Source organism: Thermobia domestica, chromosome 14 (genome assembly GCF_964235325.1).
Source record: "Thermobia domestica chromosome 14, izTheDome1.hap1.1, whole genome shotgun sequence".
NCBI lineage: Eukaryota > Metazoa > Arthropoda > Insecta > Zygentoma > Lepismatidae > Thermobia > Thermobia domestica.
The window spans coordinates 132,865,383-132,891,645 of record NC_137467.1 but is presented as its reverse complement, the minus strand read 5'-3'; the positions used below and the strand labels follow the sequence as shown (position 1 = coordinate 132,891,645).

At 35.7% G+C, this 26,263-nt stretch overlaps 1 protein-coding gene across 6 annotated transcripts in view; it reads right to left on the bottom strand.

Moving 5' to 3' along the window:
• Nucleotides 1-210: 210 nt before the first annotated feature.
• LOC145670323 (uncharacterized) overlaps nucleotides 211-26,263 on the bottom strand; it is a 152,146-nt gene continuing 126,093 nt past the window's right edge. For 2 of the 6 annotated variants that reach the window (XM_081738839.1, XM_081738841.1), the window contains 2 exons: nucleotides 11,999-12,073; nucleotides 211-9,458 (listed from right to left, as the gene is read on the bottom strand). In XM_081738839.1, the coding sequence (XP_081594965.1) occupies nucleotides 8,898-9,458; nucleotides 11,999-12,004 (567 nt within the window). In that variant the 5' untranslated portion in view covers nucleotides 12,005-12,073 and the 3' untranslated portion in view covers nucleotides 211-8,897. Of the gene's footprint in view, nucleotides 9,459-11,998; nucleotides 12,074-22,093; nucleotides 22,250-26,263 lie in introns of those variants that run through there. The other 4 variants (XM_081738840.1, XM_081738843.1, XM_081738844.1 and 1 more) reach the window with 4 other exon arrangements.

Here is a 26,263-nt window from a genome sequence, read left to right as displayed (position 1 = left end):
ACTAGAGGCCATGTCTTTAAAAGTGACAAAGAGTTCCGCAGTGAAAAATAAAATGCGTTAGTAAACAAAATTTTAACTTTGAACTGAAATTAAAATTTTGTTTCTTTTAAGGGTGGAAGTGTAGTAAAACAGTAAAATTCGACGTAATATTATTAATTTTTATTTTTATTTTATTAATAATAGTGGTTATGCATCACATGTTAGCTCGTGCCATGATCTAAGATAACACATTCAATAACTTTTATTTTTTGTTGTGATTATTATTATTATTATTATTATTATTATTATTATTATTATTATTATTATTATTATTATTATTATTATTATTATTATTATTATTATATCACAAGTTAGCTCCAAAGGTAAACTTTATATTGTTAAGATAGACTTGTTTAAATGATGTGTGTATTTTTGACCATTTGATGATTATCAGCCAACTGGTATATGCTAGTTGATATGTGTTAACAGACAAAACCTTGAACTCTGTGTACGTGACCAGAGGTAAACTATATCATTATTATTGGAAATTGTGGAAACAACATTGACTTTAGTAAATGATAAAACATAATTATTCAGTAATCCAAGAGAAGACAACGACTAAACTTCGCTAAATTATCTAAGATGCTCTTTTCTACTAACATCCAGAGGACGCCATGTTCTAGCGAAGTTAGAACACTTCACCAGCTCTGACAGCATATTTAACCATAAGTATTGATTACATTATTCTGCTACGAAAAATACTTCAAACATATTTCTTTTTTAAATCCGTACAAGATACGAACTAAGTTCTTTACGTCCACAATTTCCAACAACAAACTTCTTTTAATTTGATATTACAAAATTGAAACCTGAATTTGATATTGCTTAATTGTAACAACTTTGTATAATTCTTATTTTATATTCATATTAGTGGACAATATACATATTTTTCAATATTAAAACTGGTGGAAGTAATTTAATCCGGCTTTCCCTATCTGGGATTTGCCGTGATAACGAACCCAAGAATTTCAAAAAGGAAATTCCCCTTCCTTTATCTATGATTCTATTACATTATGCATTTTTGTGTAACACCATATATGGAAATATGTATAACCAAATTCCTCTCCTAAAAGTATAGGAACGCTGTGCGCAAAACTAAAAACTAAGACTGAAGCGCATACGCCCTTCTAAAATCCAATGAGAAAGAGTGTAAGTTTAGGCTAATATGCAAATCAGCCAACGCCCAATTCTAAGAGTAGTTTAAATTTCAGGGACACTCTGAAAGCGTCAGTCGACGAACTAACACACTAGAGAACATCAGCGGCGCAGATCTGTCTTGAACATTCGGGAGACAAGTAAGATCTTTCCATTTTTTAAGTGATGCTCAAAATATTTGTGAAGTTGAAAAACAATCCTGTGGAGGATCAGGGAGCAGAGTTGTCTTCAACTTTGGGAGGTGGAGAGAATTGAGGCTTATTCTGGGGCGACATCAATTTCAACTCACTTTCCTTTGCGGCAATCGGACACAAATTATCATATTTTTTCCCCAAAAAACACATTTCAAATCGGATTATTGGAAGGACAGTCCATCCCAGTTCCAAGATTGGAGGAGACATGTCTCCCTCATCCCCCAGGGATTTGCGTCAGTGGAGAACATTACCCGCGTGTGTAAGTGCTTTATTCGTGTGTGTCTTCTATTAACATCATTGCGATTGCATTACCGCAGAACTTAATTTTCTCTCTTCACAAACTCTTTAGACTCGGAATCCAAAATTCTTTCAACTGCTCTATCGAAGTGTTTGACTCACTTCAGTTTACGAACTGAAGTTTCAATTCCATATTATGCGGACATTAACGATTGCATCTCATTTCGTATAAGTGAAATTTTTCACTACAACAATTGGACAAGATTCTCTATTAGTTCGTTATTAAGTTATTACTTAAAGTTAGACTTATTACTTATACGATCAACGACGTACAGCGTTCATATAAAAAAGAAGACGAAGTGGCTTTGTAGTCGTTTTCAAATTAATTAATAAGCTTTTATTTGCTCATTTCTTCAAAAATAGTAATTTACATTTAAAACAGAAACTGCCATACAGGAGTAGAGGAAAGCCTGGAATATTGCCAGGATCCGCGATCTCTGTCCGCTCGATCGCTCGACACAAACAAAATAGGTGGCAGCCGGCGTGATCAAAGGCAACAGTCTCATTGTTAGAAGTAAAAGTGTTCTTTAATAACATCAGACCATACACGTGGCCCCGATATAGCAGTTAACGTTAAGGCAATCCACACATAAGTTTGAGGAGCCGTGGCAGCAAGCACAACACTCAAGATTTTTGGGATCGAAACTCTTGTATAGAAAAATCGAGAGTTGGATAGCAAAGAAACTGAAGAATCCCAAAGCAATGGACACACGTGCAAGCGATGAGATTGTGAGAGAATGGAAATTTAAGTTCGGAATAGCAAACAGAGTGGTAGAAACAACTGGCAGGCAACTGGAACTTGCAGCATCTTGGTTCGACGCCCCTAGCAGTACCATAGTAGCAGCAGGCCAAGTGTAGCTGCGCAGGCACTGGTCTGCACCGTCATCGCAAATACAATAGAAGCAGCAGCAGAGTAAACACTCTGCCTTTTCAACGACCCCGTGCAGTATAGGTAACCGGGTCTCAAAGGGTACCCATTTATTACCACAATATCAGGTGTGTAGTGATCTAGCCCGCCTTATTGCAATGGGTACGTACTAAACGTTCATTTAAATTCTCAGTATTATAAACACAGCTTCTTTGATAGATGTGATTGTATTTCAAGTGTAACACGCGGAGTGGACAGATAATTACTACAAGGCATAGGGCAAATGTGGTTACTTAATTCTGTGAGGCCCAAATTTCATAACTTATCTCTCCGAGGGGGAGGTCTCTTGGACAAATTCATTCGTGAATTATACAAGTTAGAAATTGTGGGGTAGTAGGTATTGAGCTCAGGGAGCAGGGAGATCCCTTGGGATAAATTCATGCAGATAATGATAATAGCATTACGGACCAAATAGTGACATCTTCCTTAGTGTTCCTTTTGTACTTTTCTGTTGCGTGTGGTGACACAATTCACAGTCACAATCTCGATAGCCTTTGGCTCAGGTTGTGTTTTTTTTATTTTATTTTATTTGTTTTGTTTATACCAATGAACATAATAGGGCACCTTATGCAACACGGACACTTATTTCAGTGGTAAAATTTTCAACGTATACTTTTAGAGTTGTGTATTTCACATTAAGTCTAGCCCGGATAGTTTAGCCAAAAAAAAAAAAAAAAAAGGATTTTTTTCAACTAACCAATACATTTTAGTACTTGGTAATTTTTATTTTTTTTCCCGAAGGAAAGAAATGTAATGATAATGTGCAGTTTATTGAAAAAAAGAGGAAAAACGAATTTTTTAATCTAGGTACAACTTTCAAAATGTAGGACATGTTTACCTGTTGAGATCCTGTATCTAAAAAGTTCATTTAAGAATAATAGGACAGTATCCAATTCCAAAACAGTTTTAGGTTAAAGAAAGAAAGCAAAACTAAACACAGAAAGAGAAGCAGGTACTGTCCTACAAATAAAGGATGTAAAACTGAGAAAATGAGCCTATATAAGTTTTCAAGAGAGGTATTGGTGGGGTCTTTTTGGAAGGGAGTGTTAGGCAGATTCACATTGACTATACGCTAGGCTGTCCTTGTATCATATAATAAGTGGATTATCATTTAGTAGTGCATAAAGTTTTTTTTTATTAACATGGAACAGAATGGCCAATTAAAATAATATTCTTCATTGTAAATATTTCGTACGTAGAAGGCGAGAGAATAATCAAAATATCCAAAAATAAGAATAACATGAGGCCAAGGTTGTGTGAACTGAAAAAGAAACTTTCCCACAACAAGCTATAACACCTAGCTGACCTCGATATGTACATCTGTGATCTGATCTATTGTTTGCAAGAAAAGTTAAAAACAAAATATCTGGTGATGTTCTGGTGGACAAATAAACGGATTTTCCGAAACTGAACAGAAAAATAAAAATAACCTTTATATTTGTATACATAACAATAATATTTATTAGGAAACTATTTTTTGACTGGTCTAAGATTCAAAAATATAGTGCCAACTAGTTGTGACAAACAAGGACATTTACGAGTATAAAAAGATAGGTTTTATATGATCAAGATTCTTTCATGCGGAATCAATCGATCATTCATTCGGCTTCCACCATTTCGGATTCACTTCGTTCCGTTCAGAGCTTCGACATGAAGTCTCTGAGTAGCTGTCGTCAGGACATTAAATATAAACTCAGAAAGAAAGTATAACTAATGTATGGTATAGTATGACAAGTCAAAATTATCTATTAGCAATTTACATGCTTTTGTAGTTATTGTATGTTTCTTTCTTTTAGTACCGTAATATATTTGTGCATTTGACCTATGTGTAATTGTTTCTTTTATTCTGAATATTAATTAATTACATTATGCATTCTTCTTATTATTTTTATTCAATCTCTTTTATTCTACTATCTGTCACATCCGAATGAAAATGTCATGGATCATTTGGATAATGGTCTCCATGTGACAGGCAATACACTATAACTATAATCCCACTATACTACCCGTTCCATTATTGTGGTATACTATTACACTTTACTCATTACCCGTTGAGAATCAATTTTATATTTATTATTTTTATATGTGTTACTTGGATAGTCTAATCACTGGATTCAGAAGGGGCAGGATGGCGAAAATATTTCTTTTCTAAGTTTACCTTACTGTTAACAGCACTATCTATTCTATCAAAGTAGAAGCTCACATAGAAATAGAATGGCAGGTATCCTGCTAATCAAGATTTTAAAATGATAAAACAGATTTTATTGTAAATAATTTTGTGGTAAAGGTCATGTAAAAGTTGATGTTCAATAGCCTAATTAAAATTTCATTTTTTAGTAATGGAAGTCATACTTTTCATAAACGGCTCCTCTGAATTTGTAAAAATTGAAAGAAGAAAAAACTAGTTAATTTAAAAATACAGTTTGACATTTTGGGACACTATACTACCTTGGAACTCGTCTCTTCTTTACTATAACTATATTATGGGACGAAATAGTTCTCCCCAGTAAGGGTAGCAACAGAAGACATACTTGAAGTTCAATCACTTGACAAAACACCCGGATTATATTATGAATTCGAGGGTGAAGTTCAGTTATGTAATAACGAAGGGAAGCTTGTCACTTTCTTCAATCTGACAAACTTAAATCAAGCTGTAACACATGTACAGACTTACATAAGTCAAGCCACTGACATATATAAGTCTAGAGTAGTATATGTAGACCGGGCTTGAAAAGAACCAAGGTTAGACACAATCCAGAGGAGGTTCAATAAAATAAAAGATCTGCAATCTTTTGTGGTATAGATAGTAAGACCTCAAGTACGAAGTAAACGAGGTGTATTTAATTTCGTAGGTGAAATGAGTAAAATATTATTTGATACATTAGATGTAAAAGACGCAGAATATTATAAGAGTCAAATTAATAAATTGCAGATAGAGCAGTCTGATTTCTTAAGAATTACTAAGCAATCAATGTTCTTTTTAAGTCAACACTTAAAACCATTGTCAACACAGTTCTTTCAATAGAATCGAATGAAAAGATTTACTAAAAGGCTTTTGAAAATGTGAAAAGTGAAATTAATGCACGAGGTTATCAAGTAACCTAAGGTTCCGTATTAAATACTTTAGAAGTGATGGTTAATTGGGACCACGATATGCACACAATTGATATGTTATTGATAGAATTAGAGCAATCTTATGAAAGTTGTTCAATCAATTTTACATGCTCAAAAAGGTATTATTTCCCCTCAAATATTAGGGGGGAAAGAGAAATCGTGTATCTTTTTAATGCAAATTCTTCGAATGTAGCTCGCGGATTATCAATTCCAGTTCCCCAGGAAACTCAGTTGGATATGCTTTGTTTAATATAATGGACTTCAATATGTTTATTAATGATGACAAATTGATCTGTATCATTCAATTACCACTATAACCAATTGTGTTAGATATAATGTATACAAACTTATCCCATTTCCTGTATCTTTAAAAGAGGATAATTACTTTATCATTCAACCTCGGAAACCCTTTTTGTTGGTAGATACGTCCAAGAAATATTATGGAAAAATCGATGAAATAACTTTTTCTAAATGTAAATCAATTACTACTTCCATGACCGTTTGTAAGCAAACCTTTCACATTAAACCGGAACATAATAAAGAAGACTGAAGTGAAATTAATAGACGATGTAACCTCTATTTCCTTAGATTGTACTAAGAAAAGTGTTCAATTAGGTAGCGTATTACGGATTCAATTAGATAACAGTGAATGGTTATTTGCTGCACCTCAGCCAGAAAAGCTTACAGTTGTATGTAATGAAAGAATAACAAAGACTGTTGTGATTAATCGCTCAGGAAATCAAAACTTTCCGAAATGTTACACATATCTATCTTTAGGATGGCGAACAGCATTGTCGATAATAATTCGAGTAGGTAAAGGAAGTAATAATTCATGTTGTTATTTAGTTCAAAATCTCTTGTCGTCGCGAATTCTGTCGCGGAATTTGAAGCTTAAAATGTATAAAACGATAATCATGCTTGTTGTTTTGTATGGTTGCGAAACGTGGTCACTTACTCAGGGGGAAGAACGTAGACTCAAAGTACTTGAGAATAAGATCCTGAGACAATGGAAGAAAGTAGGAACGCTTTCAGTCTTAACTGAAAGCCAATCGGAAAACGACCATTAGGAAGACCTATACGCAGATGGTAGGACAATATTAAAATGGATCTCGCAGAAATGGAATACAAGGTAAAAACTGGATCCAGTTAGTTAAGGATAGACGTCAGTGGAAAGCTTTTGTGAACGCGGCATTGAACCCCCGTGTTCCATAGGTCATAGAGTTAGTTAGTTTAGTTAGGTAAAGGAAGTTATAGTGTAAAAAACATACTGTAGCCTTAGTGAACTACAACATCCCAATTAATATACTCAATTCTCTATGTTTAGGGCCATCGGACTTCTTTTCTGATACATAGCTGCAGGATTTCCCACAGGTTTAGAGTCGTAGTGAATCCAGTTTCACTATGAATCTTTCACGCTTGAAAGACGATTATTCGTACGTCCTTCTATTAACTAGTATTAATGAAACGAAAGATGGACTGGGTGTCTCCTCTATATGTTGCTCCATTTTGTTACGATATGTAAAATTTAGGAACGAATTTTATTTGGATTGTTAGGTTAAACCACTAGAGATTTAGAAAGTTTTTCTTAAAACAACATTTTCCATTGCTGTTCGTTCACTCACAGTGTGTAATTTTAAATATATATTATTTCAAACCAATATATCGTATGTCAAAAATTGATATTAAAATACTTAGGTACTAATGTAGTTTCTAATAAATCTATATGTACATTGCTTATTTCAAAGATCAAAGTACTAAAGTTGTTACTGTATTCTGCGTATGATAGTAATGTCAACAATTAAACTTATTCACAAATTTAATTCACACATAATAAAGCCATGGTTAACCCAAAATAGTAATTAATGTACTATCCAATATTCACTCCAAAAATATTTTTGAAACATAATTTTAAATTATTTATAAATTATCATCTTAAATTCTATCTCACTGATTAAATAAGTTTCCAATAAAAATACTGACGTACATTCCTTTTTGATCATGATCTATTATTATCAATCATTTTAGAAAAATCATAATTATCAGTATATTATTCAATATATGAAGCTGCATTAAGATAGTAGGAGCAAATTTGTTCATCAGTAATTATATTAATCACAGGTTATGCGAACTTTGGTTGATAGCACCGCAACAGAGTTCTTTTCCTTTAATTCTGGTCCGACCATCAATTCTCATATAATCATTCAGTTGCCTGTATCAGTCGTCTTCGTTGGCCTAGAACGTACAGTATATAATTTTTGATCATCTTCTGTGAAAAGAATAATCGGAACTTTCACAACTGTTATCAACATTACTTTTTTCTTATAAGAATGGATGAGTAAAGTATGAAATTTCGTCACTTTCACTAACAATTGAAGTGCAAGGTTCGAAAAGTTGCATTTTCCTAGACTTAGAAGTGGCGTACATGAAGTAAGATTTCCCAGTTTAAACCTCTCCCCTTGAACAATATATTATGTAATATAAACATTTATCATATTAAAATATTGTATACAAAAATTCTGAAACGATATCAGCTTGGAAGTTTCTTGAAATATTTTCTCCCCTGTTGAAGAAATTCTGTAACATTGGCTTTCTGATTCATTTTATGCAGTACTTTCCCTTTCCTTCCTTACGTCTGATTTATTAGTTAAGTTTCTTGTTTTGAACAGAACTACCGCTTATCCTAATGGATGATAAAAGTACCCACGCTTGGATCAACTTCCAATTGTTTTCTTTATACTAATTTCAGGACGTAGAATCCAATGGTATTAATTTATAGCTGTCCCTGGAATCACTATAGAAATGGCCTCAAATTTGGGATATAGATAAACATAACTATTCCAAATTTGAGGTAATTTTTGTCGTGCTCATGGATAGATGTTTTAGATTAGTCTCATTGGATTCCGCATTTTCAAATTAGAAATGTATTGAAGATTAAACCATTCTTCATTGGCATGAGCAGTACTTATTTAGACAAAAATTACCCATATTCTTTCATTTGTTATAATAAATGTATAAGTAAATCTCAAAATGTAAACATTAGTAAGCTCTGTATGTAGCACCCTTGTTTGGAACCAACCGAAAGCAAATTATACAGAAAGCATTACGGGATGTACATCATACTTGACCCATCCATTTTAAGCGTAATATTCTTTCTACATGCGATGTTTTTACTACGTTTCACCTTCCTTAGTTTTAGTTGTTTCTTTAGTATCTCCTTTCTCTCTGCATTCAATTTCGCCTTCTGATGTATCCATACGTGGAAGTTTGCATGTTTCTGCTTGTCCTTGCATACTCTCCTGAAGTTCGCCTTCTAAGTCTTGTTCTTGACTAGATTTATTACATTGTTCTAACACTCCTGATGAACTAGCCTCCTCAGTTTCTATGCTTCCTCTTTGGCAACTGCCATGAATTTCACTAGAACTTTCACCAGTTTTGTCACAACCTACCTTCTCCCACTTCCATCTCCCAGGTAAAGGAACTTCATTTTTAAAATCAAAATTCCATCTTTCTTTGGCTTGGTTGTTAGTTTTCTCTAAAGTACTGTTCAAGAAGTTTTCAAAATTTCCATCGATATCGTCAGACGGTGATGGCGGAAATAAGCGTCGTCGTACATGAGGTTCCTTTTCATTGCTCTCTTCCATTGCAACCCAGATGTTGTTGTTGACTTCTGTTTTTGGTAACAATGGGAGACAAGTAAGACTCAAAGTTGTAATCTTCTTGGCCAATGGTATCTGAAATCATAGAAATCATGGATGTTGTGTTAAACGTATTAAGATCTGATTAAAGTAATGACAAATTCCCTAAACAGTAACACCAGTTATTACTAGAGACCGGATGTTTAGGCATTAAAATCCTGGAAAATAGGCAGGCAAATAGGCACTTAAAATTTAAAAAATAGGCACTAAAATGTAACTCGAAGTAATGAAGATAACTACACAATACAATTAAAAAATAAATTCAAGTCACAGATAATGTTCAAAGAATATAGAAACATACCTGCTTGTTAATATCTTATTTTACTGTATATATATAAAAACGAAGCTTGACATGTATTCCGTGTATGTTTGGTAAATACATTCTATACAGCACTTTATAACTACACATAGCAGTACAAATTTTATACACCTTATCACTACACACAACAGTCCAAAGTTTTACAGTCTTTATCAGTGCACATAGCAATCCAAAGTTTACGGCATGTTATCATTACAAACAGCACTTATATTTCTCGGAAGAGGCAAAATCCTTTCTTGAAATACAAAATTATAGTAGGCTATATATTTTTTCAATAAAGTCTTATTTTGAAGAAAATGTATAGAATAGGCAACATTAGGCACTAAAGTAATTATTTAGGCAGGAATGGGCGAAATAGGCAAGATAAAATTGACTTATATTGGAACTATAACCCCGCATATAACCTTTAAAAGGTTATTTTTCATCATATCTTTATTGTTAAAGAATAGGCATTTTGCCTAACATCCGGTCTCTAGTTATTACTAACATACAGGATGTCTAACTCCTCTCAGGAACAGAGTTTTGCTTGTAAAAATCAAATCATGACGTAATGAAATTTGTTACGGATTTACATTGGTGTATGATGAACATGGTGAAGTTATTAGAGATAGCACTACAGCCCTACAGTCTTTACATCTGTAGCTGAGCAATTCTGTAGTTAAATATCAATTCTACAGACTTTTGCCTTCGGTCTAAGTTCTTGAAACTACTGTTGTGATGGAACTGGTCAGCCAAATGACGAGAAACACCGTAATGGCTATTTTCAACAGGGACGAAATGCACAATCTAGATGTGCAAAAGTCCCAAATCAAGTTGCTTGGAATTGCACCCATTGTACCCGTAATGAGTCACAAAGAAATCACAGATGACAGCAACAACATAAGAAAAATATGACGTTCTGCAGGGAAATTGGTTTGCATGTATAGTCTAAAAGACGGGTTGTGATACAGCAGCAGATATTACTAATGGTGGTCAGATTTAGAGGGTCAAAGTTAACCCATCGTGCTCAACGTTAGCTCGACTGTTAGGAATCGAGAACTGTTGCATTTGCTGCTGCAGGGATGTACTCTAATTATAGTACAAATTGACTGAAATATTAAGTGCGTTTATCACAAGTAGCACGCATACAACATCGGAAGTTGTTCGTACAAAAAAGTATGTGATATTGCATTTTAAGGGAAAACAATAAAAATATCCACCTATATCCACCTCGAAATTTGTTTATGTGTAATAAATGAATGTTCTCGTATGCAATAACAGTGACATTAGCTGCAGCAAACTGCAACCTGATGATGTGTTTAATAATTTCAGATACCATATTTATATCCCGGAGAGAGCTGTTTGATATTTGACATGAGAAAAGAACCCTAACTGCCAAAAATGCTGCAGTTGCAACATATGTCTGGAGCAGACTGGGACTGGAGAAGACAAACACAGATGAAAACGAGTACATTCAGCAGCAAGTAAATAATTTTAATAGCAAAGTGTATCAAAAATAGCAGAAAACGAATCGTGTACTGAGGGAATTTTTATCACGAGGTGGTAAGTGGCTGGACTTATCACACCTTATAATTATTAACACCTGCTAATAACATTAATAAGTATAGTCAGTGTGTACAATGTAGATCACTGTGTTAATGAAGTATTTCCATTAGTGATTAATAAATGAAACAGTTTATCATAGTGATAGTCTTAGGAACACATATATTTATGTTGTTGACATTTCATTTTTGACAGGTGAGGCGCGTTCAGATTTTGGTGGTTGAAGGCAGCCTCAACTGCAAAAAGTTTGAAAACCCCTGCTTTATACACACCCAGGTGTATTTATACACACCTAGGTAAATGAAATGAAATCTTTAAGTTTTACGTCTCATGCGTATGCCTGCTAGGCTAAAGGAGACGGTGATGCTGAGAAATGAAGGAAATGGTGGAATGAAGAAATTGGTATTAATAGAAAACCGGAGAACCCTAAAAAACCCACGTACACGGTATTTGTTCACCACACAGTTCACTTGGCGCGAGCTGGGATCGAACCAAGGACCCCACGCACCAGAGCTGAACGCCCTACCACTGAGCAACCACGGCCCCATACTATGCATGTATATATTATCTGGTACTTTAAGGCCTAATAGAGAGAGTGTTGTGCTGCAAGTCCAGAACAAATTTTTAACATAACATTGGTTTAACGGAGGTTGAAACAATAACCCTCCTATAATAAGTTAATTTAATAATCATCAAATTATAACTGTCTACTTACGTACATCTAATTTTATCTTTGTTCTTTGCAAACGTCATATTCCGTGTACAGATTAGACTTGCCAGGGAAGGTTCACTGTTGAAGAAAGAAAAAAAAATGCATATTAAAATACATAAATAGGATTTACTCGTATTTCATTCTAAACGGTGGTTATTTGAGACTTAAATATAGCGTTCTCTCTCACTCCATTAATCTTAAGGTTACTATTAACCCTTCTATTACGTCATGAATATTAGCAAGTAGTAGAATTTATACAAAGATTATGATCAAAACAGAAATCAGAGATGTACAAGAAAATCGTACAGTAAAAAGTTCAACATGTACACAAATCAGTCAGTAACAACGTTCAAAATATTCAAGCATAGGAGCAATGATGTCTTTCAAATCATTGACTGACTTCAAGAAAAGGAGCAGATTCTCACAAGAAAAGAACATAAACCTCTCAAACGGACATCGGAATCAAACCAAGTCCATTCGATAAACATAACAAAAATATGTTCATGCACAAAAAATTAGGTGCCATGAACAACGCAGTAAGACCTGGGGCCCATCAACCCTGTTAGTATAAAGAAAATCGTAGACTCGCAATGAAATGACTATTGCATCAACACTGTTCGTTAGAAAGTCATGGTTTCTAGTTCATTCTCTTCAGAATGAAACAAGCTTTCCAGAGGTGCTATGTATTGGAGCCTATAGCGTACCTGAACAAGGAAAATTGGGAGATTGTCGGGAAAATTCCCCTAAAGAAATCCCCCCATCAACTTTAGACCCCTCTGGAGTGGCCCTGGGTAAAAGCACACAATCCAAATTTATCTCGAAAAATACTAGGGGATAAGAAATGAGTGTTCCAAGTTTTGTTTTGATAGACGGAATAAGTATGAGGGGAAAGGTTCTGTACCAAACCAATACGTTCTGTACATAGAAAACCGAACCTGAAGAGAATGAACTATAAATCATGACTTTCTAGCGAACAGTGTTGACGCAATAGCTATTTCACTGGGAGTCTACGATTTTCTTCATCCTAACAGGGTTAATGGACCCAGGGACTTACTCCATTACCCATGGCACCTAATTTTTTGTGTACGAATATATCTTTATGTTTATCGAATGAACTAGGTTTAAATTGGATATCTAGATGACACGTTCATGTCCGTTCCTTGTTAATTTTGGTTATAATCTTTGGAGCTAGATCATGAAACACCTCACTAGGTACAGCGAAATCGGTTGATATTTAGTTCTTGTTTAACAACCGAATTTATGATTATACAGTAAGTTGACTTAATTGTTACCATAGTGGTAGATAATTATTGTTTTTCTAGGATTAAGTCAACTTACTATATAATTATTATTTTTGTTCTAAATCAATAATTATTCTTTTTCTAAAGGGACCATTTGTCGGAAAAAATAATTTTACAGGAAAGCCAAATAAATGAAGGAAGTCTATTTGTGACATCAATGCGTATATATATTTTTTTCAAAGTTAATGGATTTTGTAAAGAAGATTTTAAAACAAGTTACATCTCTTAAGTAGTTTAAGTCAATAAATAAAGTGATTTTGTATTTAGGAAAACTTTAACCTTGTTTTTCTCACAACCCTTTTACGTTAGCTCAGATTAGTCATTTTATTAAAATGATGCAATTTTTAAAATATCTTTTCTGTAGAGGTATCTTTTTGTTCAGAATTTTAAGATCTACTCAATAATGGTAATAACTCCATTTTGCAAATTCCCGACAAATGGTCCCTTTTGATTTTCCGCATCACATATAATTACTATTTTTGTTCTATGTCGATATGCTTTTCTAGTATTAAATGGACTTACTAAATAATTATTGCTTTATTCTAACTCAATAATTATTGTTGTTCTAGGATTAAGTCAACTTACTATCTTGGTATAGACCCTATAGTTATTGTTTTCCTAGAATTAAATCAAAAGTCATGCTTATACTAGGAATGCAATGTATATACCCGATTGCAATGAAATGAGCTGAGCGAGCTTAAACTACGTAATCAGGAAGCGTTTTTCGGTGATTATTCCTCGATGGTACATCGGATTTTTGATTTCGACCTATGTTGTCACTCAGCACGACATACTCTATCAGCGTGCTAAGTTTGATTGAGATCGGCCAAACGGTCTAGGAGGAGTTCGTGGACAACCAAACGGCTAACCCGAGTATAAGAGCTTCGCTTCGCTCAGCTCAATCAACACTTCGTTTGGAAAAGTCACAAAGTATTGAGGGAGGTCTACAATTAAAGAAGGCTAATTAATGTTTAAAATGCTGAGTGCTTGGTTTCGTCTTAACCTGACAAACTGTAGCTGTATAATGTCTTTGGCACAACTACAATTTCACAAATGGCATTGTATCCCATTCTTCTGCAGCACAACGCAAAATTTTCATTTCACACAGGAAATTAAACATGCGCTACAACAAATAAATCAATATTTGTATAATTTCTAGAAACGACTTTTGGTACTTGCATAACATGCCCGAAAGTGTCCTTAAGTGTATTATCAGTGAACATTGTCTTCAAAACATCCTAACAGCGATTAAGAGGCCTCATCCGTTATTATGACTCACTTATATGCTTTCGATTTCCAGCCATTTTGAAAATCAGCATTTATTTTCGCGTTTGTAAACGGCTGAAAACGGAAAGGCACTAGGTGAGTTGTGATAACAGTACCTCACGCAAAATAATATTGTCTAGGGCGCTCTTGTTCCACTTTTCAATTATCTTTTATCTATTTGAAGATATCACATAATTACTGTAAAATTAGCGGTATTTTAATTTCGTTGGGATAAGGCCTCTTAATAAGAACTGTCCTAAGAACGTTCAAAACATACTTGAACTTCTGATGTGTTCAATAAGTATACGGGCAAAGTAAACTTGTAAATATGTAAATGATAATGTGCAAAGTATCCTAACACTGTTTCAAAGTATTTTCTTTGCCGGTATATATTTATTAGACAGATCAGAAGTTAAGATATATTTTGAACACTCTTAGAACAGTTCCTGTTAACCACTCTTAGGCAGCATCCTAGACGCTTTCAGTTCAGTGACAGAACACTTCAGTGGTTACACAATGACCAAAAGTTGTTTCTTTAAAAAAATCACCAAATCTGTGCGTAGACATTTCCATTAACGAGCTCTAGAAAATAAAAGTATCATGTCTGAACTGCAAACTTCACTGTTCTATAAGACTTCTGACACTTATGCGTAGCATAATTTGGAAGTCTAACAAACGGTTTTTGCGAACCTGAGAAAGTTTAACAATCAGTTCGGGCGAACCCTCTGAATGTCACCAGTGCATGCAACATTACAACTGGCATTATTATTAATCATATCATTAAGTAAAATCTACAAACGTTTACAGTAAGGATAATACATACTGTAGACCTTCAGTATATCTATCCAATGCTGAAAACCACGTAGGCGAAATAAAATTAAAATGAAATGTCTATGAAATGAAACGAAATTTTTGAGTTTAATGTTCCACGATTATGCCTGTTATGTTAAGGGATACGAGATGAAATGCCTAGTGTTACGTCTAACGATTATACCCTTTAGGTTAAAGGATATGGATGATTAAAGAAAATAAACGATTATGGAAAAACTGGAGGAATGAGAATATGGAAGGAAACGGGAGAACCTCGAGAAAATACATGACCACGATTGTGTGCATCACAAAATTATAAAGGTAAGCAAGAAAGATCTGTCGCTTTTTCACCCATGTCACCTAAGACGTACCTGGAAAATTAAACATAGTCCCTATCAGCATCTATGACCTTCTGCCAACGTTCTGAAAGGCCATGGATTCCATCGCGGTAGAACTTGGTGAGCTGTGAATGAAGAAGGTATCAAGTGCATTTTGCACCTTTACTAGGGATTTGATCTGACGTCCTCTAAGGTGATTGTCCAAGGAACAGGTGATAATCGGACGGTGAAATATCCGGAGAGTATGGGGGATGCAATAATGTTTCCCATCCAATTCGTAGAATGGTGTCCCGGGTCATCCTAGTCACGTGGGGCTTAGTGTTGTCTGTAACAGGAGGACCATTTTTCGATTCAGAAGTGCTGGCTCCAGAATTTTAAGTTTTTCTTGAACATGGCTCAACTGCTGACAGTACACAGCTGCATTGATGCTCTGACCAGCTGGTAGCAGTTCCCGATGCACGATGCCCCGAGCAGTTTACAAAAACACACAACAGGACCTTTCTCTAGTACAGAGTGATTTCGGCTTTTTTAAAACCGGTTCATAAGATGCTAACCAATGATGACTGTCCTATGGAGCTTTGTACACGACCCACTTCTCATCACATGTCAACACTCTGTCCAGAAATGGCTCCTTCCTCAGACGAGACAGCAAACAAACACAAGTGTCTGCTCGCGTTGCCTTCTGGCCCGGAATCAAATCATGTGGGATTCATCGACCCAACTTGTAGTGCACCCAAGTTGATGGAGATGCTGCCGAATGGTTTCTCCACTCACACTGAATTTGTTCCAGTTCCTCACATGTCTGGCCACTGTTCGTTTCAATTCTGCCTGAAGATCTTCATTTTGTACATGTGTTGGTCCTCCGGCACGTGCTGCGTCTTCGAGTGTTTCCTCACCGTCCTTAAACTTGTTAAACCACCTCAGCACTGTCCGCATAGTCACGACACCCTCAAAAAAAGCCTGGCATATCTTCCGATCCGCTGCAGTGGCGTTTGACCCCAGTTTGAATTCGTACAGCATACGCGCCCTTATGACTCTGTGGAGGTCCCATGTTCACTTTATCCTTACGCAAGTTCGCGGTGTAACTGAACTGTCATAACCAGGTAGTATGTTGGGTATACCCACAACAACAACTACCTTTCGCCTTATCTCCATTCCTATTCAACTCACGGTGTGAGGGCCAATAGAACACAGACCTCCACAAAAAGTGACATAACTTTCTTTGTTACCTTCATACATGACCTGTACATAATGAATCAGGTACCCCTCGCACCAGAGTTGTACTACTGAGTCAAAGTGAGTTTCTAATTTGGACAGTATTGTTTAAGTTGCTACAAACATTTATGTTATTTTGCAACGACGTAAAACAGTGAAATACGTACTACTAATACTACTACTACTACTACTACTACTACTACTAATAATAATAATAATAATAATAATAATAATAATAATAATAATAATAATAATAATTTGGTTACACTTCTTTTTCATAAATTTTGCAGTAGAACTTACAGTGCAGTAGTGGTACTTAGAGTGTAGTAACTACTTGTCCTTCGCTGCTAAAAATGCTGGACAAAATATTTATATTACTCTGCAAATTGAAATGTTTTGAATAGTTTTCTCATTAAAAGTAAAATGTAACCGATAAGATAAACGAAGGAAAAAAAGGAAAAAGAACAGCAAAGGAAAGAAAAATAGAAAAGAAAGAAAGACAAGAAGTGGAAAATGAAAGAAGAAAGAAAACTGGAAGGAAAACTAAGGAAGAAAGGAAAGAAAGAATATAAAAGAAAGAAAGAAAGAAAGAAAGAAAGAAAGAAAAGGAAGATAAGAATGAAAGAAAGAAGTAAAAGTAAGGGAAGGAAAGAAAGAAAAGACAAAAAAGAAAGAATATAAAAAAGAAAGAAAAAGAAAATTAAGAAAGACAAGGAAGATGAAAGAAGAAAAGACGGAAAGAAAAGAAAGGATGGAAAGAAAAGAAAAGACAATGAAAGAAAGAATATAAAAGAAAGAAAAAAGATCAACCCTTATGAATTTAGATTGGGGTCTATCACGACAAAGCTGTAAAGTATGCTTCATAGCATAGAATTTGCATCTACTTTATTTCTTTCTTTTCTTTTTTTTTACAAACTAATCAATTGAAGAACGAAATATCAGTATTCAAGGTCAACGTACAAATAGCGATAAAATTCAAGATATCATGATTTGCGTTATATACATAGCCTAGATGAAATACACAGTTAATAATATATATTGAGTAATGTTTAGAATAAACATTCCACCCACAACGATCACGTCCTTAAATCCCTTAACAAATAATAAATTTATCTCTTAATTGATAAGTTGCCTAGCTGTCTTATCTGAACTAACATATTCACGCCCTCAATAATTTTAAAGTGCTGCTTTGGTTTTGAATCTTTCTGAAAAAAAAAAAAAACAATATATCACACACGTATCTCCAAAAGAATTTTGTTTAGTAACAAAATAGACGAAGGACCGAATACGATAAGATAACTGTTTGCCGGCCTTCGTGTAACGTGTCTAAAATCAGTTCGTCTCAATCGTAGACGCACAGATTCGTACACGTTAAGTTAGTTATATAAAAAGCGCAAAAAAAAAAAGCCTAATAAATAACATTTAATATGTTGAAAACTACAGCTCTACTTACTCAAAACGAGTCAATGCATTAAAAATCAAGCTTGGATCGGGGTCTGCGTTCGCTCAGTGGTAGACCGCTCACCTTGCAGGCCAAGATGTGGGTCCTATTCGGCCAATCCACCTTTCCTTAAATTCTTCTTTAAGAAACTATCGAATTTGAAGGGCATAGTGCGGCGATGCCCCATTCTGTTGCATGTGGACCTCATTAAGAATGCCTAACCTAGTAAGTTCTGTCAAAAGGAATGTATGTAGCATGTTCAGATAATTGTTACCATTTACCGTCTCTTCCTCGAAGAAAAAAGGGCCGATAATGTGGTCCATTGAAACAGCACACCACACATTGACTTTGGGACTACCTCGCTTGTGCTCCTCGAATTCATGTGGATTTTTCACCCCTCAAATTCGGCAGTTGTGTCTGTTCACTTTTCCCGACACATGAAATGTGGCTTCATCTGAAAACAGAAATCGAGACAGAAGGTCACAATCTTCTTGTAAGCGGGTAAGCATTGACTCACAGAATTCCATTCTCATGTCACAGTCTTCCTCTATCAGCTCGTGCACAAATTTTAACTTATAGGGCCGGACCTTCAAAGTCTTGCGTACGATCTTGTGTAATGTTTACCTCGGTATTCCTATTTCCAATGACCTATGTTTAAGCGACTTCATTGGACTCCTGTCTATGCTGTCCTGCAACGTGTGAATCACATCGTTACTCGTTCCTGGCCTTCCACTGCGTGGTAAATCTGACACACTTTCCGTTTCTTTGAACTTCTCGTACCACCTCTTGATACTTGTTTCTGCTGGGGGTGTTTTACCATACGTTGTTTGGGACTTTCTCCGCACTGAAACGCAAGATTTTAATTCCCCAAACCACAAAACACATTGTGCTTTTTCTTAAATAGATGTCATCTTAAGTCACGTGATTACCAGCGCAAACGTCACCGAACATTGTAGCCAGCATCGAGCATTGTGGTCAGAACAAAACTTTAAACTTCCCTTCTTCCAACCCCAAAAATTTATACACTTAAACGATACGGTTTCCAAGTTATAGAGTTTTACTTTACTGCAGGACTTTATGGACTCCCTATATATATAGTGAATAGTTTGTGTGTAGATGCACTATACTAACATATATTTAATATATAGAGCATATAGACGACTAATTCGCTTAACGAACTTCTGTAGATTGTTCCCTGCGAGGAAGGGCTGTTGCAGAATGATGTCCAGTAGGTATCTACTCTGCTGTAAAACGTTTGGCAGGAAAATCTGTTAAGCATGGTGGAATCACAAACATTACAGACTTTTGTTTACATTTGATTTTAAAGTTTAACAAGAGTACTTTTAATTACCCTACAATAAACCTCTGTCATACTCTAAAGAGGACATGATATTATTTGTATTAGAGAAATAATGTATTGGTAATTGTATTGTAGTACAAGAAATTAAACAACAAATCTTGTTAGTGTTTCCAGCATTTGTATAGGAGTATTTAGTGCTCTTTTACTTATTTATTTTACTCATTAGTGTAAGAAATACATGCATTGGGGGTAAATAGTTTTCTGACAACCAAAAAACTCGTTGTTAACGGGCCGGGAAAATTTTGAACTCTTCAATCGAGTGTAAATAGTGGGCAAGGACCCACTTTCTCAAAATAAATTGTACGACCCAGAAAGCAGGATGGGTAAATGAAATCACCGAAGCAAGAATTCAAACGATTTGGAACAAGGATGTTGTGTAGGATATCCTCATATAGTAAAATCATATTTCCTTACGTCACAAATTCGCCACGCCCATTCATTCCGCCATATTTGTTGCGCACCATATAAACAAATGTCCCATAAGTTAAAGGTAACAATTGCGAAATCTTGAGTGCTATTTCTTGGAAATTAAATCAACATGAAGCATTAGAAAGAAGATAGTGCAGCTTATACAAAATGTAAGTTTGAGTGATCGAAGTAACTTTAATTTTACAAGAACTTAAAGCGTATTTAAATAGTAAGCAAACACACAAAGGGAAGATTAACGGTTCTTAGATATACCAAACTGAAATAGTTGTAGTTATTTTAATTCGTTTGTACTTTGCGTTAGTACTTATCAATTTTATTTCGAGTGAACTTCTATACACATCACAAGAAAATGCTTCGCCAAGACAACGCGATCAGTATTCCCGAAAATATGCAGTTTCTCGCTGAACGTTAATGGAAGAAAAAGTAAGATAATGCCGTGTCCTACGTTCCCACCTTCTCACACACACTTTAAAGTTCAAACTCTATTTGCGTCACTATTAAGTCTGAAAAAAAAATGAAAGACGAGAAGTGATTTTTAACATTATGAACCGTGGAATATTCTGCTACCATCTTACATTAATGGTATAGTAACATTTCTTCTACTGTATATCCTTGGTGCGCGAGGACTCGGATCAGTTTCTTATGGGAACACTGAAATTTTCAGTAGTGACTGAGCAACGTGAGATAATTCAAAGCTATAAAAGTAACCAAGAAAGTTTTGTCGCTTTTTCACCCACCACCTTCAAACATCGATATGTCACCTAAGACGTACCTGCAAGATCAAAAATAGTCTCATCAGCATCTACAACCTTCTCCCAACGTTCTGGAAGGCCATGGATTCCATCGCGGTAGAACTTGGTGGGCGGTGAAGCGAAGAAGGTATCAAGTGTATTTTGCTCCTCTACTAAGGATTTGAACTGGCGTCCTCTTAAAGTGATTGTCCAAGGAATGGAACAGATGATAATCGGACGGTGCAGTCCGGGGAGTATGGCGGATGCAATAGTGTTTCCCATTCAAGGCATAGAATGGTGTCCCGGCTCATCTTAACCATGTGGGGCTTAGCGTTGTTCTATAACAGGAGGACCCTTTCGTGATTCAGAAGTGCTGGTTCCAGAGTTTTGAATTTTTCTTAAACAAGGCTCAACTGCTGACAGCACATAGTTGCATTGATGCTCTGACCTCAGGTGTCCGCTCGCGTTGCCTTCTGGCACGCAGTAAAATCATATGGAACCCATCGACCCAACTTGTAGTTCTTCCCAAGTTGATGGAGGTGCTGTCGAATGGTTTCTCCACTCACACTGAATTGTAGTCCGAGTTCCTCACATATCTGGCCACTGTTCGCCTGAATTGCTGACTGAAGATCTTCATTTTGTACATGTGTTGGTCTCCGGCACGTGCTGCGTCTTCGAGTGTTTCGTCACAGTATTTAAACTTGTTAAATCACCGCTGCACTGTCCGCGTAGTCACTACACCTAACCAAAAGCCTGGCATATCTTCCGACCCGCTGCAGTGGCGTTTGACCCCAGTTTGAACTCGTACAGCATACACGCCTTTATGACTCTCTGTGGAGGTCCCACGTTCACTCTGTCCTTACGCAAGCTCACAGTGTAACTGAACTGTCACAACCAAGTAGTATGTTGGATATCCCCATATCAACAACTACCCTTCGCCTTATCTCCATTCGCATTCAACTTACGATGTGAGAGCCAATTGAACACAGACCTTCACGAAAAGCAACAGAACTTTCTTGGTTATTTTTATATTAATATTTCAAGGTGTCGAATTTTAGTCTAAAAAGCATTAAAATAATGGATAGGAGATTAAGTGTGCTGACCGCACATCATAGAACTAAAATCTGGCTCATGACCTTAGTCCTTTGTCGACTAAACATGAGGGAATTTACTTAGAACAGAAAGCATTATATAACATTCTCCTTACCAGCAGTAATCCCAAAGGATTGGACACGTTTCTCCTTCAAGTCCAGAAAATTACTTTTGCACGATCAGTTTCCTGTATAGCGAGACCATAGCACTAAGCTTAGCGGATGTCCAACGTTCCAGTAGGAATGACAGAAATTAACTCTTAACACTCTAACTTAATATATCGTCTTACGAACTACCATCCACGTCATCTACTTACAATATATATACAATCATATATGGGAATGTAAATATACATTACAATATTTACCAATTATTGTCACATGCTCGTGTCAGAATACACATCTTTCAGTCATATATGCATTGATAAGAAGCTGAAACTCTTACTTTTAAGTACGAATGTAAATGTGTGTAATCTAATCAAAGAAATGATTACATACATTCATGTTTGCCTTCAGATGGACTCAACAAGAGTGTCTTGGTATGATTCAAAGGATGAGTAACTTAGTGCATGAAGCACGTACACACAGAGGCAAGGCTGAAAGCGTATCCTCTTCTCTTCCTTTCTCTAAACAATTTATTAATAAGATTAAACAATTTATGAGGTATATTGATTTTTTTAAAAAATATATTTTTAGTATCTTCTTCGTCATGAGACTCTTCGTCAACGGAACTCTTTCCTCTTTACCACAACTCTTCATCACGGGTTCTCCTTATCAACAGAATTTGATATGCTCCTTCTCTTTCAAGGATTTTTCTCGACAATGTGACACTCGACCATGGTATCTTCTTCAGGTGTTCCCACGCCAACGCATCACTTCTATCTTCTTCTTCTTCTTCTTCCCGGATCTTATAATCAACGGGACACTATTCGTTGGTATCTTCTTCGGCGTTCTCTTACCCCAATTGATCTCTTTTCTTGGCATTGATGACTCCGTTAATGAACAAGATTCTCGCTTATGGGAACATCTTTGGAGATATTCATGCCAAGAGAGGTAGTATTCCTTTGAAGGATTTTAATCATGTCGTGAACATGACTTTCCTCCTTAGTATCATTTTCTTCCGTTCTTCCTCTTCAGTAATTCTGTTCGTCGATGGGATTTTTTTTCTTTATATCTTCTGCAAAGACTCTGCATGTCAACAGGACTCTCGCTTTCGGTAATTTCTCCCTTAGGGATCTTCACGCCAGAAAATTTATCGTTCTTGGTATATGTTTTTAATGGTCTTGGCTTAACTGAATTCTCGCGTTTGGTCTCTTCTATTTCGGAAATTTCCATTCTAATACCTTTTCCTCTTACAAGTAAACCTTACGTTTGGGTGAATCGAGTTGCTGACTGAGACACATATGAGAAAGTAGTACTATAAGTGGTCAGTATTTCAGTGAAGTTGTAGGTGCGAAGCTCCAGGGGTTTAGGAGATACAGCTACTAGAACATCACATGGAAGTACAGAATAGTCTTCATAAAGTTGGAGATAAAAGCTCTGTAAGACCTCTTGTAACGACAAAAGGTGAATAACAAATATATGGGTACATATTAGGACTAGAGGGAAGTCATATAGTAAGGGTATACCTGACGGCAGCCATCTTGAAATCCGCCATTTTGGATTAAGGTTAAGTTTTTAAAATAGCAATAGGGTCATGTGATACATGATTTAAGGCGCAAATTTAATCAGAAGAACAATGGTGACGTTAATTTTGATTTACATGCAATTGGTAAAAAGTTACAGGGAAATTAAATATTGTTGCAGCATATGTATTAGTCCTTTACCCCACCTTGTAAATTTTTTGTTAATGATAATAATTAAAATAAAAAGCAGGTGGATAGATATTAGGTCTATGGTAAGAGTTGCCTTGATGGCGGCCATGTTCAAAATCCGCCATTTTGAATCAGACAAAAGTTATGAACAAAACGCATAACAGTGACACCTTATTAATAGCAAATTTTACCATAACTCCAACGGTATAACCATTTTTGCTTTATCATTAACCAGCACAAAATTAAATGGATCGCTCCTTACGACTACTGCTTTGACGGAATTGTTAACGACAAACGTGTCAAGTATAACTCGAATGCCTTTGTCAGGTGTGCTCACTGTGAGCATTTGTGCAAGTCATGCACTCTTTTCTGAACTAAATATTGATTGTACCAATTGAGGACTTTTCTGGAAGAAAGACCCAAGTTCAATTATGACTCAATTCCACTTTGGTCATTTTTCCTTAAATTAGCAACTTGTTTATGCGATAACAAATGCTGGCTAATGATAAAGCAAAAATGGTTATACCGTTGGATTTATGGTAAAATTTGCTATTAATAAGGTGTCACTGTTATGCGTTTTGTTTAAAACTTTTGTCTGATTCAAAATGGCGGATTTGAACATGGCTGCCATCAAGGCAACTCTTACCATAGACCTTATATTTATCCACCTGCTTTTTATTTAATTATCATTAACAAAAAATTTACAAGGTGGGGTAAAGGACTAATACATATGCTGCAACAATATTTAATTTCCCTGTAACTTTTTACCAATTGCGCGTAAATCAAAATTAACGTCACCATTGTTCTTCTGATTAAATTTGCGCCTTAAATCATGTATCACATGACCCTATTTCTATTTTAAAAACTTAACCTTAATTCAAAATGGCGGATTTCAAGATGGCCGCCGTCAGGTATACCCTTACTATATGACTTCCCCCTATTCCTAATATGTACCCATATATTCGTTATTCACCTTTTGTCGTTACAAGAGGTCTTACAGAGCTTTTACCTCCAACTGTATGAAGACTATTCTGTACTTCCATGTGATGTTCTAGTAGCTGTATCTCCTAAACCCCTGGAGCTTCGCACCTACAACTTCACTGAAATACTGACCACTTATAGTACTACTTTCTCATATGTGTCTCAGTCAGCAACTCGATTCACCCAAACGTAAGGTTTACTTGTTAGTATATTCTTCTTCCTTACAAACTGTTCGTCAAAAGAACTGAGTTGAGTTGATTTTAGTTTAGCGTCCCGTTCAGCAGTGAGGTTATATGAGACGTGGACCTACTGATTAACGTGGAATCCAAACCACATCTATCCTTGGTATTTCCCTCTTCCTTAAGAGACTTTCCTTGTCAAAAGGACTCTCTCCCTTGATATCTTGTTTTCCTTCAAGGATTCTGCTCATCAACCAGAACGAACTCCTATGAAGAACCCGTGATGAGGAGAAAGCTTGGCGTTGAGTTCTCTCCATAGATTGCCACCATTCCATTGCTAATATGTCTGTCTTGATTGGCAAGATCGCTAGTAGTGCATCGGAAATAGCGAAAAATACAGTGAAATTTGCTCAAAAGAGAGCTTGATTCCAAACAGAACATGAGTCGCAAAAGGGGTGTTGGAGACTAGCTCCAAAGAAATACTTACTGAGAGGAATCCTTTAAATTCTCGTTGCACAGGATTATAATGTTCCATTCATAGATCCCGAGTTCGACTCTGTCTTTACAGTTACGATAATACCCCCCAAACTATAGATACCACTTTAATAACGGTCATTTTCGATCATTTGTTTTAAATATCTCTCACCTTCCCCTCCCCTAAGCTGCACCGTCAGTGATATGACAGAAACCATCTCAGGTCCGAACCTCATCTATGTTGAAAATGTGATCGAAATCGATTGGGCGTTTCAAGAGTTACTAAATTTTATTTTTGTACATTTTCCATCTCCCCTCCCCTACGTTCTACCGTCAAAGTGATATGATAAAAACCACCTCAAGTCTGAACCTCATCTATGTTGAAAATTTGATTGATATTGATCGGCTGGTTCAAGAGTGATGAAGTCACAAAGGCAGTCACTTATATTTTTATTTTTATCTTTTATTTATGTCCTTCCTCCCCCTTCCCTAAGCTGCACCATCAAAGTAAATTGATAAAAATTGCTCCAGGCCTGAACTTCATCTATGTTGAAAATTTGATAGAGATTGGTCGTTTGGTTCAAGAGTTATTAAGTTTTATTTATTATTTTATAACTGCTTCTTCTCCCCTCCCTAAGTTTTACCTTCAAAGTGAAATGATGAAAACATCCCAGGCCCAAACCTCACCTACGTTGAAAATTTGATCGAGATCGGTCAGGTGGTTCAAGAGATTAGCAATCACAAACATAGTCATTTTCAATTCTATAATATAGATTTATTGTTGTAGTATAATGTTACATCGCTCAATTCTCGATGTGCCGTATACCTAAGGAGGCTA